The following is a 23,652-nucleotide window of genomic DNA, read 5'->3' as shown; positions in this document are numbered from 1 at the left end:
TTATGGTTGAATGTCTTTAGTGTTGGGGGCAATACCATTTTAATAACGGGGCTGATTCATAAAAATTTTAGAAAAAATATTTTATTTTTGGAATATTTAGATTGTTTTAATCTACAATTGTCAAACTGTATGGAATTGCCAATTTAAACAGCTAAAGCCAGAAACGCATATAATTTTTTACACAAATTTTGACAATTTGTAGCCGCTAACGAGAAAGGGCAAAAATTCGCATTATTTCGTTTTCTTTATTTTATGAAGAAAACTGCAGGCTAATTTGTTTTTATCAAACAAAATTACACCTCAAGTGAAATATACTTAGAAAATGTTGGAGAGAAAAATTTTTCATAAGTAGAAATCAACTTTCAATAACTTAGTTAACAAAGAATCCTAAATGTTATGAGATTGTACTCAAATTTTGTTCGTGGATTTCTCCCCCAACTTCTTTGGTCAAGTTTCCATTGCGTCATAAAATACGTGTTCAACGCACGAGCTATGTGCCAACGTAAATCGTCGTCGCAGAATATATAAAAGGAGCGAACGACGTTTTTTCAAACCAACAAATTTTAAACTTATATTACAGAACATGCAATGTCAAAAGTTGTTTTGTTTGATGTAAAAGTCAAAACCTAATTACAAAAACTTATAAAATACCAAGAAAATCTTTGAAAATATGAAATTCAAAAATCTTTTTATAGTTGATTGAATAATTCTATAAATTGAATTTGATCAAGTTAGGAAGGAATGAGATTTAGACCATCTAATAATCATATATGTAGTTTCATATTTGAGTTTCTGAAGATCTCTTAAACAGTTAAAATTCATGAACAAGTTTACATGTTTTAGAAGCAAAACTAAAAGTAGACGATTACAGTAAATTATCTTTTTAGCATACTTACATTCTTAAGATTTACTTATAGAGATGCTTCGCTATAACATTGTACTTTATTGTCCCAGGAATCAGTATTTCAAAAATTAGATCAATCAGATAATTTATCACATAAAAATTTGTTGTTAAAAAGTTGAAAATCAACATGTTTTAAATGGAAGTACGGACATTCTGGTAACGATTATAGAGTTGCCACGCTTTCTCAATTGTACCTAACTTAAACAGGAATCACCATGCAAAGTTTATAATCGTTAACTTAGGACAATTCTTACCTGTTCAAAGTAATGAAAAGCTAGTTATCCGTGACGAACGGACGCGCGGACCGATCCTAATTATAGAACAGCTCGTTTTTAATATTTTCAAAGATTATTTGAAGTTTTATATAAACTTTGGAGAGATTAGCGTATAAAAAGCTAGGCGCCCCTCTCTTTTTACAACCAAAGATTTTCCTTCCCCAGTTTTTATTCCACGCCCAAAATTTTGTCTTGCTCTTTTTTGGTCATGGCGTCTTGTGGTCTTCTTAATAGAGTTAAAATAGACTAACTATTATGATTTTAAAGCAAGCTCTAATAATGTAGAATTGTCATATATATTTACAACATGGTAGAAACTCACTAAGCTATGAAGCATCTCTGTAATCTTTGTCAGTCATTCAATACGAATTTAAACATGATGGAACTATCCCATTGATTTAATTTTTGAAGAGGGGATTCCTTAGATGATCCTTCGAATATACTTTTTTTTAAACAAAAAAAAATATTCCAAAATAAAATAATAAGGTAAACCATTAGATTATTACCTACAGAAAACCATTTAATTCTATTGTAAACCTAGAAAGTTACATTTTTATGAACAGTCTAGGAATATTAGTTTGCTTTTGTGTATATGTAATACATGCATTTGATCTAAAATGCCCAAGATCGCCTCTCTCTCTTTCTCTTTATTACATCTTTCTCCTTCTTTCTCGCTCTCTCACTCATTTTATCAACCACACTTGAATTTAAATGTGGTACAACAATTAGAGAAAGACATAGTTGATCTCAGTCATATTTAGACTGACCAATCGAAAACACATTCTCACCACAGAAAATCAAAAAACATAACACGATTTTAAAGTTTGAAAATCTTAGACAATAATTGATTTTAAGTGGGTGTATGTATGGTACTATATGTACATAATTAAAGCCCATGTGTTCATCATAAAAGTAAGATGAGCTATTAAAGCTAAAGTGAGCTCACAAAGATAGATAGATCCTTTTTAGTTTTATTAAGAAGAAGGTTTGAGGAGTGTATAGGGGGGCGAGTACTAACCCCGCCTACGCAAATTTTATTGTTTTCAACCAATTTCGTCAGAGTAGTTTGCACTCCACAGCCAGTTGGGATTTAGGATCCGTCAGTTCTACACATCTGATCCTTAGCCCGTTCATTTATAAGCAAGAGAATAAGCTTTATTATACAAAGACTTAGCTAAGCTTTTATTTGGAAGAGGTTGCTTTTTAGTAGCCTGTCCATTTATTAATAAAAAAAACTGTGATTTAAGACTCCAAAATAACCATGTTTAAATTAGTGCTGTTAGGATGTATCATAGCCGGAGCAGCGGCCAATTTTCTAGAGGATCCCAAGTGTCCGCCAGCCCAGGCTGCTGCCAGCTGTGCTGGCCGCCGGTCAACCTGTTGGTCACCTGGTGTCAGGGACACAGATTGTCCTGGTCATGGTTTGTGCTGTTTTGATGGTTGCGCCAATACCTGTGTCGGTCAGGCTGCGCCCCAGCCCTCTTATCAATCACCTGTGGTCCAACACCCACCCAAAAAGCCTGCCTACCCCGCCTACCCACCCCCAGTCAATAATTACGTGCCACCAGAGCCTAAACCTACCCACCCTCCACCACCCAAGCCAACACCAGCTCCGGCCTACGCCCCTCCCCAAGATTATGGACCACCCCCTGTAGTTGCCCCTGTGCAAAGTTATGGTCCACCCCCTGTTGTGGCCCCTGTTGAATCCTATGGCCCGCCCCCTGAAGCTCCCAGAGAGGAGTATGGACCTCCCCATCATATTGCTTCTCCTTCTGTTCAGGTAAGTCAGATAAATTTCAAAAATAGACAAACGTTAAAACAATACTTATTTAAAAGTTTTTTTTTGACAAGACAATTTTTTTATTATAATCTTACATGACTCTTTATAAATTTGTTTGTTGAATATAGTTCCAAGAAATATGAATTTCTATAAACTTTATGGTTTAGTAGCAATCGTTGTTATTTGAAAAAAAATATTTTGATAATATACTCTTTTTTATACAAGTTTTTTTTACAATTCTTCTAAAAAAATCGAGTTACACAGTTGTCCATATACCAGTCCAGTCTGTATCTATACCTATCCAAATATGTATATACCTATCTATCTATCTATCAAGCTACCTGTTGTTCATGTACCAGTGCTGGCTGTAGCTATACCTGTCAAGCTATTTATCTATTTATCTATCTAGGTACTTGTACCTGTTGTCCATGTTCTAGTGCAGCCTATAGCTACACCTGTCCAACTATGTATCTATCCATCTATCTAGGTACCTGTACCTGTTGTTCATGTACCAGTGCAGCCTGTCCAACTATGTATCTATCTAGGTACCTATTAATGTTGTCCATGTACCAGTACATCATGTAGCTATACCTGTCCAACTATGTATCTATCTATCTATCTAGGTACCTGTACCAGTTGTCCATGTACCAGTGCAGCCTGTTGCTATACCTGTCCAACCCACTGGTTCCTGTCCTAATGTCATTCCTATTCCTCTAGGCATTTATCCATGTATTTACAAGTAGCGTATCCTTGCAGGCCTCTAGGGACACTTAAGGGAAGGGGGAGGTTATTCGAACCTCAACTTTAATTTGAGTTTTGAAGGAGTTTTTGTAGAAGATTTTCTTTTCGTAAGCATGTGATTTTGTCTTTTTAATGGATACTTTGGTTGTCAGAGCAATGCTATGGTAAGCACAGCACCTGTTGGTCAGTAGGTGTGCCTGATCTGGACTGTCCCAACTGGGGGCTCTGCTGTTTTGATGGGTGTGCTAACACATGTTTGGATAACACACCCCCTCCACCTCCTCCCCCACCAGCACTGCCAAAATATGAACCCCCAAGGAATTTATACTTTATTTGATTTGAGGCTTAAATTTCTAATTTAGGCATATACGTATAGTCCTTTTTTATCCAATCACGGTGGAGGAATATTGTTTCAGACCTATATCTATATATTTCTATTCGTCTATTTCTTCAGTTCCTGTCTATATATACTTGTTATCGATATTTCACAGTGGGATCTTTTGCAAAAAAACGGGACATTAAGGGTAGACAAAAGTAAACATCAATAAAAAAGCTTGTATTTGACTAAATGATGTAATTTCTTTTGCTTTAACTCAAAAATAACATAAATTTTGCTCCTGTTAACTTCTAATGTGCATTTGGTATGTACGTCTTGCTGTTTTGGAGGAGCGAAGCTACCCTATTTTTAAAAAATCTATAAAACTTCATAACTTTAGTTAGGATAGGAATATTTTAACAAAATCAACGTCTATGTAAATATTTCTTCAATGCAAACAATGTTTGTGAACATGAATATAGCGTCAGGTGCACCCAGTTCGAGTCCCGGCATTTTTAGGTAGGTCCAGTATAAGTAAAATAGGACACTTATAAGGCATGTTTTCAAATGTTTTTTTTTTACAGATATAAACAACAATAACATAATTTTCAAAACACTTTTGATTTTGTGTTAATACCTTTATTCTAAGTCTAGCTATCTTCATTTAAAGTTTGTATAAGAATATAAACATAATTACTAATATTATATTCTCTCTCAAATGTATATTTCTCTCTCTCTCTCTCTGATGCGTATATAATGTTTTTGCAATATTATAATTAATTCGCAAATTTGAATTTCTGCTAGACCAAAACCAGTTAGAAATACAAATTTTTTATAACACATGAAATTTAGCAAATTTAATTGCTAAAATAAAAGTATTTATAAGTCATTTTTATTTAACGACTCCTTTAACCCTTAAATGTCCATTAAAACCGCGAGAACGGCAAAAATCGTTAAAAATCTCGCCAACGGCGGCAAATAACGGCGTAACGGTTGGCCGGAGGCAAATAATGCAGAAGTAAAGAAAGATCCGCCTCAAAAAGTTTGAAAACATTGCAGAGATGACTTTGGGCTCTAAAATGACTCCTTCCCCCTCTAACGGGGGAAAATTTGAAATTCACAAGAACGAAATTGTTCAAACCATGCAATGTAAAATGCTCAATTACTCAAAAACGGACAAGAGGCCCCAGGTTGTGAAAACTGTTTAATACACAATACATGTTGTATATTGATATTATTATTGCAAAACCCGGGGCCTCCTGTCCATTTTTTTTGTGTAAAATGGAGAAAACTGATTTTTTGGGGTTAAAAATCTTAATATTTTTGGTGAAATTTTCTCACAAAATGTCAATTTACACCACCAAAAAAATATTTTTTTAAAATTTTTCTTTAATTAGACATTGTTACAGGTATCTGAAAAGTACCTCAATCAAAAATTATTTTCATAAGATGAACATAAATGTATTTTTTGTTGCTTTGAAAAAATTGTGTAAAAAAATCTGGAAAATCATCAAAACTGAAAAGAAATTTTTCACTACCTTTTTTAAAAATGGCATAAATCCGCCAAAAATGAATATTTTTTAAAAATTTCTTTTCTAGCTGTCTACTTACAGCCATTATTAATTCCTAGGATAGATAAAAGTCGATTTTAAATTTTTTGGATGTCCCGATTTTTTTCAAAAGATCCCACTGTGTATATTTTGTCTACTTCTCTTGGCTTTTATGGATGTTGGAATCCTTTTTCTAGCTATCATTTGCATAAAAGTTTAATTTATACCTTTTATTCAGATTTTGAAGACATTTTTGCATTTCATTCGTTTAACAATTTTCTGTTTTATTCAAAAGTTTTACTATTGTAATTTTTGCTAAACATAATACAATTTTCATTACTGAATTTGATAAAATAAGTAAAGTATAAACTTTATAGAAACCCCTGTGACCCTAACCCCTGTGGAGACGGCTCTATGTGTATCCCCAACGAGGGCAAGCCCACCTGTAAGTGCCCCGAGGGGCTAGTCCCCGACCCAACCCCTGAGATTAGATGCAGTGTGAGGGACCCCTGCAATCCTTCCCCCTGTGGACCTGGCACTACTTGTACACCAAACAGGTAAATAAATCTTCTAGTGTGAAACATAATACTATTAAATAAAGTTTTTTTAAGTACTGAACCCATATAATTCTCCTTTTAAGGGAAGCTTCACACAGGCCCTTGGGTGGTGTTGGGCTATTTTTTCAATCAATAAAGAGCCCTTGTATAATAAATTTCAAAAAATATCCTTACAGTAGCCTTTAAAATTCATTTTTATAATTTATAGCGTAATACTCAAACAGACATACGCAAGGAGTTATAGAGTAGATGCTATTTTTTATGGCATTCAAATTTGAAAAAAAATTCATGTTTTTTTTGGAACATTTTGAAGTTTTATTTGATTTGTATTTGTGTAGGGATGGTAATCCCATCTGTAGATGTTTACCTGGACTAATTCCTAAACCTGATACCATTACTGGCTGTGGGCCTGAGTGTGTTGTGGATCCTGATTGCAGGTATATATCTATCTATCTGTAGATGCTTACCTGGACTAATTCCTAAACCTGATACCATTACTGGCTGTGGTCCTGAGTGTGTTGTTGATCCTGATTGCAGGTATATACATATCTATCTGTCTATCTATCTATCTACCCATCTTTCTACCTAACTATCGATCTCTGTATCTATCTAAACCTAAAGCTAATATTATTGCTTGCTAATTATCTATCTAGCTAGGTGAATTATGTCCTTAACGCTTTTTTCAAATAATCGTTCAGTTTCTTTATTTTTATAAAACTAAATCTATTTATCTAATTGTCTACAGTTATACATAAATATATATCTAAAAACTATAATCTACCTATAACTCTATTTTCATTTAATTTTATACTTATATTTAAAATACATTTTGCCACATATTTAAAAAAAATAATATAGTTATATAATATACAAATAGTAATTTAATAAAAATAAAGATTTAACATTTTTTCTTTATTTGCCAATAATGAATGTGGGAAAGGTTGCCAAAAACTTTGCAAAAATCATCTAGAGATAGGGACAATTGATCTAGAAAATTATTGCGGTGCAAATTCATAAAAATGTAAAGATTTTGGAATAATACACAGCAACGTTGTTGAAAACAGACTATCCAAGGAAAAACACACAGCTCAATTTGTAGGAATATATTTCGATTAAATCACATCTAATCCTTGTTAACCTTCTTTATCATAGTTCTTTACTGTACAAAGGTTTGTTTGAAACTTTGATTTTCTTTTCAATAATTCAGTGTTTTATAAAAAAAACTATGGAGTGAGTGGATAATTCGATAAATATTACATTTCACCATCTTTAGACATAATTTTCTACATGAGAATTAAATGGAAGTTTTTTGTTTGTATTTGCTCTGTGCCTTTTTTACTGCCTATAACTGCCTATAATATTTTATTTAAGGAAATATGTCTCAATTCAACCAAACAGTCAGAAAAAAAGAATATTTGTGAAACTTAAATGAATGGATAATTCATTGATAATAATAATCTCATTTTCAGAAATTTCAAGAAAAAAACTTCAATCTTTTGCATTCATTATTTGATTGTTAAATTTGTTGGGTATTTTTTATTGATTTATTGAATTATTCAAACTATTTTTAAATAAATTTTAGAGATTGAAACTTTGGTACCAATAGAGAAAACTTTAATTTTGAGGGACAAGAAAAACTAACTTGTTAACTTGTTTTTTTTATAGATTTTTATTGCATATTTAACTGCACAAATGCATAATTCCACCCACTATTCTTGCACTTTTATATAACAATAAAAAATTGTTCACGAAAATGTCGCCAACTCAAAATTTCAATAGTGACAAAGATTTTCTATCAGGACAATTAATTTAATCTGTCAATTGATTTGTTTATAAACTTTCCAATTTTGCATCTGCTAAATTACCTTTTGACTTTCCTTATATCTAACTCTATATATTATACTAGCGGCTTCGCCCCTAGCCCCTAGGGACTTTGCCCCGAAAAGTAATTTTAAAAAAATAGTAAGTACTTCTGGTGCTGCGACCATTAATTTTAAATTAATTGCCTAAAAATAATAAAGTAGTGTTTTTTTCTTTGTTGGGGGGTTGTGGGTGTCCCCCCCCCCCCCAAGAAAATAGCCTGAAACCACCACAGGACCAGTAGGTATATTACCTGAAGAGTAAAATTCAATCGGTTCAGTGGTTACCGAGATCTTAAGGGACGGACAGACAGACAGACAGACGGACAGACAAACAGACAGACAGACGGACGGACAAACAGACATACAGACAGACGGACAGACGGACAGACGGACAGACGGACAGACGGACAGACAGACAGACGGACGGACAGACAGACAGACAGACGGACAGACAGACAGACAGACGGACAGACAGACAGATATCAAGCTACTCGTAGTATAGATTACTAGCATCTAGGGGCAAAACCCAATTTGTTAAGTAGTTATTGACATCTTAATCTTCAGACAAAGAACTCTTACTACTTTATATAATAGGATATATATCTTGTTATTGATGTTTCCCTAAAAGTGCTTTGTCGATTACAGAAACGATTCCCCTTGTTTTTAATTCATTGCTTGATAGGCACTTTCAGGAAAAGCAGCCTTGTTATCTCTCCATTCATCCAGGTATGGATTTGTGTGCCGTGACCAGAAGTGTGTTGAGAAGCCTGACCCCTGCAACCCCTCTCCTTGTGGAGTTGGAACCACTTGTACACCTAACAGGAAAATAAATCATAAATCATAAAAACATGTTAAAACATTGATTTGTCATAACTCTGTCAAAAGAGCTTTTTCGACCTAATATACTCACAAAGTTTCTTTACAAGCCCATGTAATCAGTTTTGTAATATCTTTCTATTCTATGTCTGTTTGGTAAGCATTTTGACAGAAATATGTCAACATGGGCGTCCAAGCTTTTTTATTTGGTGGGGGTAAAATTTGCTAGGGGGGGTAAAATTTGCTACAGCACCGCCAAATTCGTTTGGGGAGGGGGGGGTAATCATTACAATACCCCCCCCTCTTGGACGTCTATGTAAGTCAAAATGATAAATAAACATTTAAACTTTATAAACTTACTTCATTATAATTTAAAAGCGTTGAAGTTTACAAAAAAAAACGTTTAGTTGACAGAAAAGTTATTTTATAAAGTCGTATGATTTGATTTTTTCTGATAGGGATGGTAACCCAATCTGTAAGTGTCTGCCAGGACTTATTCCCAAACCTGATACTATCACAGGTATACATAATTTTTTTAGTCATAAAGCAAAAAAATGTGTTGTATTTAAATTACAGTATATTCTTATCAATAATATGATGTTTGTGTAAAAAGATCTCTCTAACCCGCTTGCCATATATGACTCTTTGATACAGGGCAGCTTCTTATAGGTTCCGCAAAGGTTTTTAGCTTCAAGCCTGCAAACATAAAAACAAAATAAAATATCTAAATCGTTCTTTAAACAAAGCTTTCTAACAGGGAGAGAGGGAAATAGAATTCTAAATTTTACTGGTATCCAAAGTTTAATAAACCTAATGAAACATATACCAAATCTTAAATCAGTGTATCTAAACTTTCAAACAAATAAATTTAAGGGATGGTTTTGTTGATCAAAATTAGGGGTGTACTATACATCAATTTATCGTCCATTGTCTTTACCTTGATATCCCTGGGATTATATCATCCTTTTATTATGCATTTAACCTCAAAGAATCATTAACATATAAGAAACAAAGACAAATTCTTACATAAAAATTCAGAACGTGTTAATCATGACAACGCTACCAAGAAATTTATTCAAAACATCATTGGATATTTTTAGTAGCGCAGCTTTTCTGTAATCAATCTGTCAGTTAGTTCACTGTATAAACTATGTTTAGCGACGGATTTCAAAAGCTTACATAAAAAATTTGAGCTCTTCAGTGAAAATCGGAATTAAGTTAATGTGATGACAAAACTATCCCATTTTTAACATTGTCCATTAAATTGTTGATACCTTGCTATTGCGGCGCTACTTAAGGACACAATTGCCCTTGTTTGATATAGAATGACACACCAAAAAGTAAATTATGCCTAAAATAGACAAAGAAAACATTTTTCTGTTGAGTTCATATTCATAAACCTTTGACTTATAATCCAAATGTTTTACTTTGGTTTTCCAAAAAATATTGAGACACTACTTTGTTATAAAACTAGCAGCAATGCCTCTAGGGGCACTTAAGGTGGTAGAAAGAAAAGCCGACCCAACCCCATTTCAATTTGAGTTTTTAAAGAAATTTTTTTTGGGGGATGGGGGGTGAATTTTTATTGGGAGGGTGGAGATACCCTCCCCAAAATAGTCAAAAACCTTTGCTGGATTTATAAGAAGCTTCACTGTAAATGAGAACCATATCGGTTTAGCGTATGGCGAGAGTGCTACCTACAGACAACAAAGCTTACTACTTTATATGATAGGATATAAAAATCAACATACAATCTTAAATACGTTTTACAAAATATACCACACAAAATTAGGTTAACTTATAGGACAGATAGGTTTAACTATTGATAAGATAGGCATACTTATACAGTATATTTACATTTTTTTATATTTGCTTAAAAATACTTATCTTACTAGTTAAGCTTACAAGCTTTCCGACGCTAAAAGGATGTTAGCTTTAACTAGGATGTTACAATTTATATAAATGAACAGTGTACAAATTCTTTACATATACAGCTAAAGAATGCGACATTACCATGCGAATTTAGATATTTACTTATTGTATGTTTAATTCCTACATATGAATACAATGATTGTGTTTTTAAAGAGATTTTAAAGCCATCTTGAATCCTTTTAAATGTCTTTCGAAACTTGATTTTTTGAAGAAAAAAATAGACGTTAACGCATTAGTAGAAAGATAGCTTGCCAAATTACTATACTTTGGAATATACAAACATGACAATAGTAACAATCCTATAATATAAAGTAGTAAGGTTTTATCGTCTGAAGCTGGGGATCTCTGAAATTGCCGGTCCGTAATATTTTTTTTTTCAGTTAATGTTTATATATATCTTTGGTGGTTTCTCCTTTTAAGCTATTTTACTGACATCCTCCATCCTTTCACAGTTGCGAGGTGCTGAGCAACTAGAATTATATGAAATTAAAAGCTAGCCAAAACGATTACAAAAATATATGTAATAAAGACTATAAGTTTTATAGATCAATTCAAAAGCATTTACTTGTCATACAATTTTATTGACCCTCCAACTTCAATTTTAGTTTAGGAAAAAACAAAATGTAATAAGGGGTAATTTTGTCAAGGTGTATCTCTTAAGAATGAAGGCATTATCCAACAAAATAGTTACATACCTTTTCTTTGTTGTATTTCATGGAATTTACCTTACCTATATATTTAATCTAAGCACTTTCCTGCCATGTTCCTTAATCCCTCAAGCACATTCCTATGACATATTTTGCAAAGGGTAAGCAGAGCAACTAGCAACAAATATTCAAGTACACAATGGCACATCCTTTTTCTGGTTGCCATACAATGTTGCAATAAATTCTTTGCAGATATCAGCAAATTTTCATGTACACAATAGCACCTCCTTTTTCTGGGCGGCATACAATCTTGCAAATAAATTCTTTGCAGATATCAGCAAACGTTCAATAAACAAACATATTTATCATTGATTCTAATCTAACCTTAAAAGCCTAAGCTCGAGAATATCTTTGGTTGGCTAAGATAAAGCTTTTTTTTTTTTTTTAAAGTCAAAAACTTCGATCAATATTTTAAAGTAGTAGGTTTTTTTTGTCTGAAGCCAAAGATCTTGCAAATTGCTGGTTCGAATTTGTTTTACTTCTCGGGGAAGCTCTAATATATATTGGTGTTGTTTTAGGCAGTTTTTGGGTATAGTCCCTTTCGTAACATCGCACCTTATGGGGCGATTCTTCGTATTTTTCACAGTAACTTTTCTCCTGCGGGGCCATTTACCTAACCCTGTGGGGCAATCACCTAATCCAATATAACCTAACCTAACCTAAAATAACCTATAAAAAGCCATTTTAAAAATACGACGAATCGCCCCTTATGGGGTGATGTTACGAAAGGGACTATTCCCCAATTTTTTTTATATATTTTAACTGAAAACAGGGAACACCTATAGCGGAGGAACCCAACCCATAAATCCTGACATTACTGCGCATTATGGAAATTCAAAATAGGTCAAGTTCATTTAAATGGTATGTGCTCAGAGGAAAGGGAATATATCATTAATTATAATTTCGAAGATTTTCTTTGTGAGTTCTTGTCATATTTATAAATAACAATGCATATAATACATTTTCATGGAGAGTGAAACAGCAGTAAGTGGATGTGAGCAAAAAAACATTCCTCCAAAATTTTCTAATTAATGTAGGTGTTGACTTTACTCCTTTTCCATAAGTCTATTAATTACAATATTTAAAAAGTTTTTGTTTGAAAAAATTAAATTTTTGCTAAAATTGATCAGAGTAAGAATTTAATTTAAAAATTTTACCCAAATTTTATAAACATCGAATACAAATTATTCTTTAAGAACGTATTTTCAAGAACTCTCAGTGAGTTGAATGAACTAAAATAAAAGATTAATATCTTAACCACTATGACTATGACAGTACAGGATTCTGAATGTTTAGAATATCTTTTATATGATTGTGTGTGTGTGTTTCTACGCAGAATTAAGATTGCAAACCTTTTGCAATACTTACTCTAAAAGATCGAGGGACGCTGGGTAAAGAGTCGAAAACGAATTTTAACGTCTATCTGTTATAAAAGTGAAGATAGTAGGGAGGGTGGAATGTTTGTAACCTTACCCCTTTCTCCACGATCTTTTAGGAAAAGGGACTTTTAATTATATTAAAAATTGTGTAATTATAGATTTTTAGAAATACTAATTGTTCAGTTTTAATAAAAGGAAATTTAGGTTTTCTAAAATATGCATGTGATTAATTATTTACTCTTAATTCATTTATCTTTCTTTAAAAAAAAAAAAAAAAAGTTCGACCAGAATTTTTCGTGATCTTTAGCTTCAGACAATAAAACCTTACTACTTTATATTGTAGCACCCCTGTAGTAGGTAAGTGGCGCCACTTTTCTGACTATTTACACTTGAACAATTCAATGTAGGTGTTCAAATGAAATATAAACTTTAAATTCTAAGATTTTGCAACTTTCAATGACCTTAAAGGTTTTACAAAAATTATTCATTACTGAACTAAATATTATACATTTATTTTTAATTGGTAAAGAAAAAAAGTTGAATTTAAATGCTAGGATCTAAACATAAAAAATTAATAAGATTATTAGGTTAGATCAGCTTTTTTACCATAACAAACTTTTATTGTAGAAATATTGGTTTGAATATATAAACACTTAAAAATAAAAACACAAAAGATTTATAATAATCAAGGAGCTTTGACATAAATAGAATCTTAGGCGCCTAGATTATTGCTTTATTAGTATAGGCATTAGACCAACAATTTTAGACTGAGTATATAGATATATTTATAACATAAATTTGCCAACAAAAATTGAATTTTTTCCAAATTCCCCAAAGACTACGGAATTTTTTATTATTATAAATTATATCTTTCAAATATAAAATTAATTGACTTTTTAAATGGCATAGTATTATGCACTTGAAGTTCAAATTCTGTAATATTATAATTCTGGCGGCCTTAAAACGCCAGCTTAACGTAATTGGTCCTCAATGTTTAGAGTAAAAGATATGTTTATTACCTTTTACAGCTATAAAATTAATAGAAATAAGAAAATGCCCTATAAACAATTTTAAAATGTAAATAAGAGTTTTAGATGCTTTTCTTAATTCATCCTTTTGACTTTTACTTTAAATCTATATTTGCATATTTGCATATTTCCATCATTAGTCTTTTGATACAAATAAAAGGAATCTAAAGGAAAAGAAATGCAGAGCTGTGATAGGTCTAGAAATCATTATCTATTAAAAAAAACATATCTACATATGATACCGCTTGAGATCAATATCTAAATTTCAGTTTTTTCACCTTCCTTTGTGAAAAAGTGCAATTTCAAATTTATTATTAAATGCACGCACATTCCTTTCTGGAGCAGATATTACAATTATTAAAATTATTTTGAAGAACGCTTGTTCGTTCTTTAACACATTCAATGTTAGCTGTATATTTTGCTAATGATTTCAAACAGCTTAGCTAATATTGGACGAAGGGAGAGAGAGGGAACTTTGGTCTGTAAATTAAACTGGAGTACCCAAAGTTATATGACCAAGTTTATTCGCGTGCTCAAAACTGAATTTTGATTGGTTAGTTCAAAATTAGTAGTGTCGAAATGTTACAAACTAAAATATTAACCTACAGAGAGGACAATGTTGTTTAACAAAAATGTGTTGATATATCAATTTTTCGTCCCTTAAAGTCTCTGTGATTCAGTTATTAAAACTAAATAATTCGTTTAGGGCCAGTGGAAAGGTAGCTCTCCTAATATATTTTTTAGGAGGGTGTTGACACTCCCTCGCCCTACACCTCCATTCCGCACGCCACTGTTTATGACCCATTGTCTTAATTCATCAATCTTGTTGGTTTTAGGATGTGGCCCTGAATGCGTTATTGATCCTGATTGTCAGTACGGATATATTTGTCGGGATCAGAAGTGTGTTGAGAAACCGGATCCTTGTAATCCTAATCCTTGTGGAGAGGGAGCTTTGTGTACACCTCAGGTATAGATAGATAGATAAAACGTGCGTTAAAAAAGAAATGAAGTTCCCTTAAATGTCAAGGATAGAACTTTTTCAGAAACAAATTCAAATAAAGGGGGATGTGGGTAAATTTTGTTTGTTTATTAATCAGGTAAGGTTATATTGAATATTGGGTAGCCCCGCAAGGTTAGTGCAGTGCAGGTATGTGCCCCACAGTGGGTTACACATAGGCCCTTACTTTAATTATTTTTAAAATAAAAAGGTGAGGGAGAAAGGTAATTTATTGGTACGTTGAGGGAAACAACCAAACAGAGCGTCTGAGAGGCAGACAAACAACTAGACTTCAACTTTTATGGATAGAAATTGGCAAGAAAAATTTACCCATTAATATAAATCAATCGTAAATTTGCTTTTATTTAAGGGAGATTCTTTTACTTGCGCTTGTCCACAAGGAACTGTCGGCGATGCCAGAACAGGTAAAACTATTTAATATTTCCTAAATATTTAATGTTACCGCCAAGGCACAGATAAACTTCCAGACAAAGGTCGTCAAATCAAGGGCTTTACCATTATTGAGGAGATACTATTTAATTAAGCTGGTCTTGGTAGTCGGTCCTTATGTTATGGATTCACACATTAAAGTTGATTAGATAACTTCTGTAGAAAAATGTCCCAAAATAATATTACCCTCTGATTGTTTTTTTCGTTATTGCTGCATTACATATTGCTTTTTAGGATGTATTCGTGGAGAATGTATCATAGATGATGACTGCAGCCTACAGACAGCTTGTCAGGTAATACATACGTAGTTTTTACTAAGCATGTTTTAACAAGAATGACAACATCCATTAAAGCGAAGCAATGAAACTGTAGGACAAACCGACATTAACACTTGTATAGTGTCAGAACTGAATAATCATTATATAAATGTATAAGAGTCAAAGAAAAATTGTAAGTAGATTTGTTGAAAAACTGCTTGATATAGGATAATGTTTATGGACATACTTACATTTTTAGGGATTGATTATAGAGTTGCTTCGCTTAATACGTTATACTTTGTTGTCCCAGGAATCAGTATACCAAAAATCAGATTAATCGGATTATTAGATCACATAAAAATTTCTTGTTAAAAAAGTAAAAAAATCAACATGTTTAAAATGGACGTACGGACATTCTGGTAATGATTTTAGAGTTGCTACGCTTTCTAAATCGTACCTAACTATTAAAGGAATCACCATGCAAAATTTAAAATCGAAGGACAATCCTAACATGCCTAAATTAACGAAAAAAGCTATTCGTTACGGACGTACGGACAGACCGACCCTAATTATAGAAAAGCTTTGCTTTTAAAAAGGAAATATAGCAGTAAAGAAAACTAAAAATTAAACTGATATTGGTAATCATAGAAATAGAATTGTCTTAGAATAGGTAGGCTAGTAATTTCTGAAAAAATTGTATTACAGCAATATCATTATTAAATAGTCGCAATGCACTTCTAATAGATCTATTCAGTTATCGGTTACAATTAAAGATTAGCGTTGCTATTTAGGGGTGCAAAATCTTCATAGAGACAATATAAAGACTATAAATTTTGAAAAATTTCGCTTTTGATAAATTGTCAATTTAAAATACAAATGTATGTATGCGATAAAACTGCATAAATCTATGTAAATTTTCATCCATAAATCCGCTAAAGGCAAATTGTTATCTATTTACAAGATATTTAGTAAATTTAGTGTGCAACTTTGAGCTGATACATGGGTAACATGTGTTACATGTCAATACACATGCTGAGCCCAGAACATTGTACATATATTTAACTAATATTTTACCAAAATGCTAACGACTACACTTTAGTTTCTTGGGACATCCTACAATTTAAGCATAAACTGGTTGAAAACCTAACCTTACACCGTAAAATTTAGAATTTAGACATAAATGTAATTGTAGTATTTTTTGAAGTTTATTAATAATTGTAAAGAAGGTTTTGTTTTAAAGATAATGAAAGCAACAAGATGTCTGTGTGTGTGTACACAAAGATCCTGCTAACCGCTGAACCTATATGGTTAAGATGTAGCTTCACATAGGTCCTGGGAAGATTTATAACTATTTTGGGAAAATGTACCACCACAGTCCTAAGATAAATCTTTTTAAAAATAAAATTGAAGATGGAGAATTGACGGCTTTAGTGGCGAAGCCGCTAGATAAGGATATTGAGTTTCTGGCGACTGAATATCTAAGAAAACGGTTTGGCTTATCATTGATATCAAATAGAAGCCATGGGTTGTCCATAAAATCATAGCTTCAGTAAAATTTTCACTTCAATATCGTGTTGTCTGCTTAAATCTGTTTGTGCCCTGTTTATTTAAAAACTGCCAGACAGCATATTAATTATTGATCTATGGAATATAAAAATATGGTTTCATAATCATATTGTCTGGGTTTAAAACAACAACATTCTTTTCAGAATGGCGTTCCTTCAAAATAAAAAAAATCGTACACATAAAAATAGCCACAACCATTCAAAAATAGAAAAATTAATTGTTGATGCTACAGAAGCAATGGTTTTTGAATATTTAGGACTTCCTTAAAGGTTATGTAAAATGATTAGGATAATTAGCTAATTATCCGTTATGAAAAAGGTAAAGAAAAAAACAATAATTTTTTGGTGGGTTTTGTAAGAATACCTCATAAATTGGTTTTGAATATACGTGCATATAATATTCATATATATTGAATATGACTCCTTTTTTGGGCTGATTATCATAATATAAAAGAATACAAGCTAAACAAGCACAAAGAAGTTCATTGCTGTCCATTACTTGGTAAATAAAGAAAATCTTGTTCTTTTAAGCTGATTAATAGTTAATTGACGTTATACTGAGCCAAACTCTACGGATGAACATTAATGAACGCTTTAATTGTCTGAAAATCTATGTAGTTATTTTCTATATTAATTCTTATTACTGCTTTATTACTGTTACTAGCGGCTTCGCCCCTAGCCATTAGGGGCTTTGCCCAAAGAGATGTAAAAAAAATAAGGTGAAATTCGTAAAAAAAAAGAAGAAGGACCAAGGATATCTTCTACAAAAAAAGGACCAAGGATATCTCCTACAAAAAAAAAATAATAAAAAATGGGGGAGGGATTTTTTTTTATTTTTGGGGGGGTTGGAGGTGTCCCACCACCCAAGAAAATAGCCTAAAACCACCACAGGACCAGTAGGTATATTCCCTGAAGAGTAGAATCCGATCGGTTCAGTGGTTACCAAGATCTTAAGCTTCAGACGGACGGACAGACAGACGGACAGACATCAAGATACTTTGTATTATAGATAACTTTCATTACAATTAGAAATCGTACATAATGTAGACAAATTACAGCATCCATAACTCATAGAAATACCATGCATCTTAAAATAAAATTATATTGATGCACAAAAATATGTATACTGTTACATTATTGGCCAGGCCTCATTATGAGATTCAAATTGAAAGGGTAGGGTAAATGGTTGTTTTGAAATAAATAAATTGTATTCCAAAAAATGCATACCCTAGTAAAGCAGATATTAGAATTATATTTGACAAATAAGAATGGCTGTTTGTTTCAATAGTCCACAAAGTTTTATAATGACATTTTCTTATTCGTTGGCTCAATAACTTTGGGGATAATTATTGACTTTTAATTGGTTGGTTAATTAAGTTGAATATCCAAACGTTTCAACCATTAACTGTAATCTACAGAAGGAGTAATTTTGTGCATCATCATTGGGGATAAACACAAATATGGATAGTTCATAGCTATAAAGTAGCTACGCAACGGGATCATGTACACATTGAGATCTAATGAACATAATTTATGGTTAATTTGATGTTTTTTTCGGCATATGTTTACCTTTTATGTAATTACCAAATAAAGCATTCTGAATTATTATTTAATGTGCATATTTTAAAAATGATTTAATACTAAATTTATGGGCATATCTAGTATGCTGTGCGTGAGCGGCGGACACGACGAACTAATGTATAAATAGTAGAAAGCTTCGCTCCAACCCAAGCAAAACAATACTAAATTGAATATTTACAGATAGCAATTGGTTAGGTTGGGTTAGAATAGATTATGAATGATCCCATCCCTTTATTTATTTGGGGGAAGGAATGGGCAAGATACAAAAATAGAATTACGTTTAAATTAGCAAAATAATCTTAATAAAATATTAACAAGCACATTATTATTAAAGGTAGTATAGATACTCCATTAGTTGGTCTGTCCTGCTAGTTATAATTGTTCAAAAGGCTTTGAAATTTGAATGAATTGGTTTTGATATAGATGTGTCTGCTCAAATAGGCCTATAGGTTCCAATTGCTTTCAATTGACTTTTAAAAATCTAGAAGCCATTCATTTTGTTATTGCTAGAAGCTACAAAAGTACGTTTGCCAAATTGTTTCAAAGTGATGCCTACAGTTAACAGAGAAAAGGGAATATATCTTTGGTCTTTTTAAAACAAGGATGACAACATCCATAAAAGCGAAGCACTGAAACGGTAGGACAAACGGACATTAACACTTGTATAGTATCTAAACTGAATAATCAGAATTTAGAAGTATAAGAGCCGAAGCAAAATTGTAAGTAAATTTGTTGAAAAACTGCTTGAAGCAGGATAATGTTTATGGACATACTTATATTTTTGGACTTGATTATAGAGTTAGTTCGCTTATAATATTGTTCTTTGTTGTCCCAGGAATCAATATACCAAAAATCAGATCAAACGGATAATTAGAACACTTGAAAATTTGTTGTTAAAAAAGTAGAAAAATCAACATGTTTAAAATGGACGTACGGACATTCTGGTAATGATTATAGAGTTGCTACGCTTTCTAAATCGTACCCAACTACTACAGGAACCATCATGCAAAGTTTGAAATCGATAGGACAATTCTAACATGCCTAGATTAACGAATAAAAGCTATCTATCTCGTACGGACGGACCGACCCTAATTATAGAAAAGCTTCGCTTTTAAAAATAATACTAAAACTATTATCTTTATTTTTCCCGCGCTATAATAATATAAAAACTAAGCTTTCATATGTGTATAGTAAATTGGTTGGTTTAAAGTTATTCTATTTATAAATCATTAGAATAGTCCTGTTTTGAAAACAACACTTTTTTGTTTAATTTAAGGTGAAGCCTGCTTAAAAATGGCGGCTAGTAACTGCATACAAATGGGCGGTTAACGAGCCCCTTATACAACATTAAATTTCTAGCTGAATTACTCTTCCATTTTTCTTACATCTATAATTCAAAGTAGAACGATGTCTGTCTGTTTGTTTGTCTGTTTGTAGCGAAGGATCTCGCTAACCGCTGAACCGATCGGGTTCTCCTTTATAGGGTAGCTTCTCATAGGTCCTGAAAAATTTTATTAAATTTTCTTTAAAATCTAAAACACGAAAAATTAGTTTGATCAAATCTCTTGGGGCAAAGCCCCTAGAGGCTAGGGGCGAAGCCGCTAGTATTTTAAAAAGTAGATGAGTCATTTTTAGAATAGTGTGTGGGAGGGACAATTAAGAGAAACATCTACAGATGAAATCAAGTTAAAATTTTTACAAACAGAGATACTTATTTAAAGGAACAGGGCAGGCATGAATACTATAATACAAACTAGCGTCTGTGTCCCCTACCTATAGAAGTATAGTGTAAAGGGGACAAGGAGCAAGTAAAATAGCCTAAAACCATTCCAAAGTTGAAATCTAAATATAAAATAGCCTAAACCTGGGAGTCTTCCCTTAAGAGGAGAACTCAATCAGCTCGTAGTTATTGAATCTTAAACTTCAGACAAAAAAACCTTACTACTTTATAAAATAGGATGAATGGGTAATGTAAATAGGATTCTTATTCATCTAGAAATTACTTTTCTTCCCCTCTTAATTTTACAATTGTCAATAATCTATAATTATTTTTTATCGACCAATTAAATGAGAAGCACAAAACAATTTTAATTCTTTTGGGTAAAAATATATATTAATACTTTCACCATTTAGTTTTTTAAGGGAAGAAGTAAAAAATGTATAGACAATTGTTCGTACATTTGTAGTTCAGAATACTTATCTATATCAAAGTAAAAATGAAATCAAAATAATATTTAAAATTTGAAATCCGTCAAAGTTTTTTTTTTTAAATCCGGGAGCTCTTTTAAACAAGAATTGTATTATGTACAAAGAATAAGATGTTTATATTTAGCAAAGCAATAAAAACAAGTAAATTGCATAGAAATAATACAGTGATAGAGTAGCCACGTCTTAAAAATGATCAATTCTTGAAAGATTTTGAAGTTGTGCTTTACCTTTCAATTTTCTCTTAATTTTCAATCCAAATGTTCTCCTTAAGTTTAGCATGTCTGTTGATATTCTGGTATTAATTTTTTTTTTTATATTTGTGACTTCATTAAGAGGTATATTAACTGAATTTTTTCTATAATTTAGACATTTGTAGATTATAGAGCTCTGCAAATATTAAACTGTCCTTGTTTTGTTAGAAAAAAAGACACATCTTTTTGTAATGACACTTTAACAAATCAATTATCAAACATTACCAGACTATTTTCTCAATAAATCTATACCTTACAGAGATCTACGGGATAAGACAATAGACGGTAAATTGATGTACGAATCCAATAATGATAAACAATATATTACCACCATTGTATATTAAATCCTTGGTTGAAACATTTGTACACTTTTAGTTAGGAACAAAGCAATCAAATTTCAACAAAAGTACATAAAGTTTTTGGGCCAACGAATAGGAATAACTGGTTATAAAACTTTAGCTACCAGTGTAATTTACAGCCCTTCCTCCCTGAAAATCTGAAACTCCCACCCTTACTATCTGATACGAGTCAATAGAATGTTGTTAAAATTAAATTAATCTACATCCTTTTTTCTCCTCAAATGATTATATAATATCAGAGGCAGAATTTTTAAATAAATAGATTAAATTTAGAAATTGATTGGTTGACATGCCAATTAGAAATAACCAAAGCTAAAATATTCAACCCCAGTATTTTGTATGAACACACCGCGATAACTTTTTATCTTTGCAATTTTGGTTTCATTCGTTCGGCGTGGGCGAACTAATAGAAATAGAATAGGGATACGTATTAATTAATAAGGAAAACATTTTAGTAAAAAATAGAGGAGGAAGGGGTTAAATAGCTGTACATCCCCAATGACCTCGTGCCGACTCCCAATTAGGTCTGTTAAAATCAACCAATAGTGTCGGGAATATTAACAAAGCCAGGTAGCAGAAAACAATTTGCTAGCAGACGAAAAAAGTCTTTGGAAAAGGGGGCAAGTAGTTATCTTTATATATGTACACCTATACTATAGATCTGTAAGGAAAACCTAATTTGCCTACAATCTTCTGTAAAAAATAATATGAACTCATGTTTTATTCCCCTACTTTTTTATCAATGATCATTCTGTTATTGTTATCAACAATAAAAGTATCACCTATAAAACTAATTATAACGTTAGCTTCTTAAAATATTTCTTTTTTTGCGTAATAGTTTTCCCCATTCGCAAATAGAAAGCTATATTGGTCGTAATTGCAATTTTATCACAGCGACTTTTTTGTTGGGTGGCTTCACAATGGACTAAAATCATTCAAGTTGGAAATTTTAATTCACTGCATATATTAAAAATAAAAAAGTTTATTTTCTCAACTTAATTAGATGAGAGAAACTATTAATTAAATTTGTTTAAAACCAATAACCTGAGTTCAGTGTTCGCTAAGCATTATTAAATGAAAATTCTGTATAATACTATGATTTTTGTTATTTCTTTATCTAAAATTTAGTTTTAGATTTTTTTCAATTATAGTATGTAGGCCGAACCATTTAGTTAAAACTTGATTTCAATAGTGAAGCTACTCTGTATTCTAATGTTCGTCTGTCTGTTGGTCTGTCTTACTTTGTAAAAAGAGTTTTAAACGTAATTTTACATTTTTTGTCTTTTTAAAAGCATTACTTTAAAAAGCCTAAAATTTGTGTTAAAAACATACTTTCATAAAGATTTTATATAAACTCATTTTAACCATTTGTTCCATTAAGGTTTTGATTCCTTTGGACAAAGTCGTTCTAGTTGTTATGTAATTTATTACTCTTTTTGTTTGTGCACAGTAATTCTAATGATAATATCAAATCTAAATATAAGCTTCAGTTAAGATGAACACAAAGAGACATTTTCTTGATACTTCTGGGAGGTTTACATTTAATTCAATTTGAAATTTATCAACAGATGAACAGAAAAGAAATAATGGAGGATTATTAACTTTAGTTGATAATTGGGCTGCACTTTTTACGGGTACTCAAAGTTTTATGAACACGCTACCTCATTTGTTGACTCATAAACTTTGAGTACTTTTAGGCATATTATGGTTACTCTTATGACTGTGGCTAGAATGTCCAATCTTTTCATCCAAAAATTTAAATCTATAGAATGGATGATTAAAGTTACATTGAATCTAATATTGTAAAATAACAATATTAATAAATGACAAAGTGATATCAAATCTTTCTTTACATCCTATAGGATATCTTTCTTAAAGCAATGTAAACAACCTTAAAACAAACAATCTTTGTTGTAGGATTATTTCTGCAGAGACCCCTGCCTGACTGGAACTTGCAGTAGCACAGATTTTTGCAGGTTACAATTTATAATGATAAAAACTAACCAAATGTAATATAGATTTTAAGTTTTTATGCACAGATAGTGATAAATTCTGGGAAATTCAAAAGGTTTTGTGATTCTTGTCTGATTATAAAAAACTTTTAAATTAACTTAAAGTTATTTTTTTGTAGTTCAGT

General features: G+C 31.8%; 1 protein-coding gene across 1 annotated transcript in view; it reads left to right on the top strand.

The window, feature by feature from the left end:
- Positions 1–1,939: 1,939 nt before the first annotated feature.
- The window catches only part of LOC145314581 (uncharacterized), a 30,562-nt gene continuing 8,849 nt past the window's right edge, over positions 1,940–23,652 (top strand). The window contains exons 1-11 of the mRNA XM_080154560.1: positions 1,940–2,959; positions 3,583–3,676; positions 3,853–4,018; positions 5,944–6,123; positions 6,462–6,560; positions 8,712–8,808; positions 9,261–9,321; positions 14,684–14,814; positions 15,215–15,269; positions 15,529–15,587; positions 23,433–23,491. Of these exons, the coding sequence (XP_080010686.1) occupies positions 2,441–2,959; positions 3,583–3,676; positions 3,853–4,018; positions 5,944–6,123; positions 6,462–6,560; positions 8,712–8,808; positions 9,261–9,321; positions 14,684–14,814; positions 15,215–15,269; positions 15,529–15,587; positions 23,433–23,491 (1,520 nt within the window). The 5' untranslated portion in view covers positions 1,940–2,440. The remainder of the gene's footprint in view (positions 2,960–3,582; positions 3,677–3,852; positions 4,019–5,943; positions 6,124–6,461; positions 6,561–8,711; positions 8,809–9,260; positions 9,322–14,683; positions 14,815–15,214; positions 15,270–15,528; positions 15,588–23,432; positions 23,492–23,652) is intronic.

Source organism: Acartia tonsa, chromosome 3, assembly GCF_053477335.1.
Source record: "Acartia tonsa isolate MP-2025a chromosome 3, ASM5347733v1, whole genome shotgun sequence".
In the NCBI taxonomy this organism is placed as follows: Eukaryota; Metazoa; Arthropoda; class Copepoda; order Calanoida; family Acartiidae; genus Acartia; species Acartia tonsa.
The sequence above is the reverse complement of the archived record's forward strand: the minus strand, read 5'-3'. Positions and strand labels throughout refer to the sequence as shown.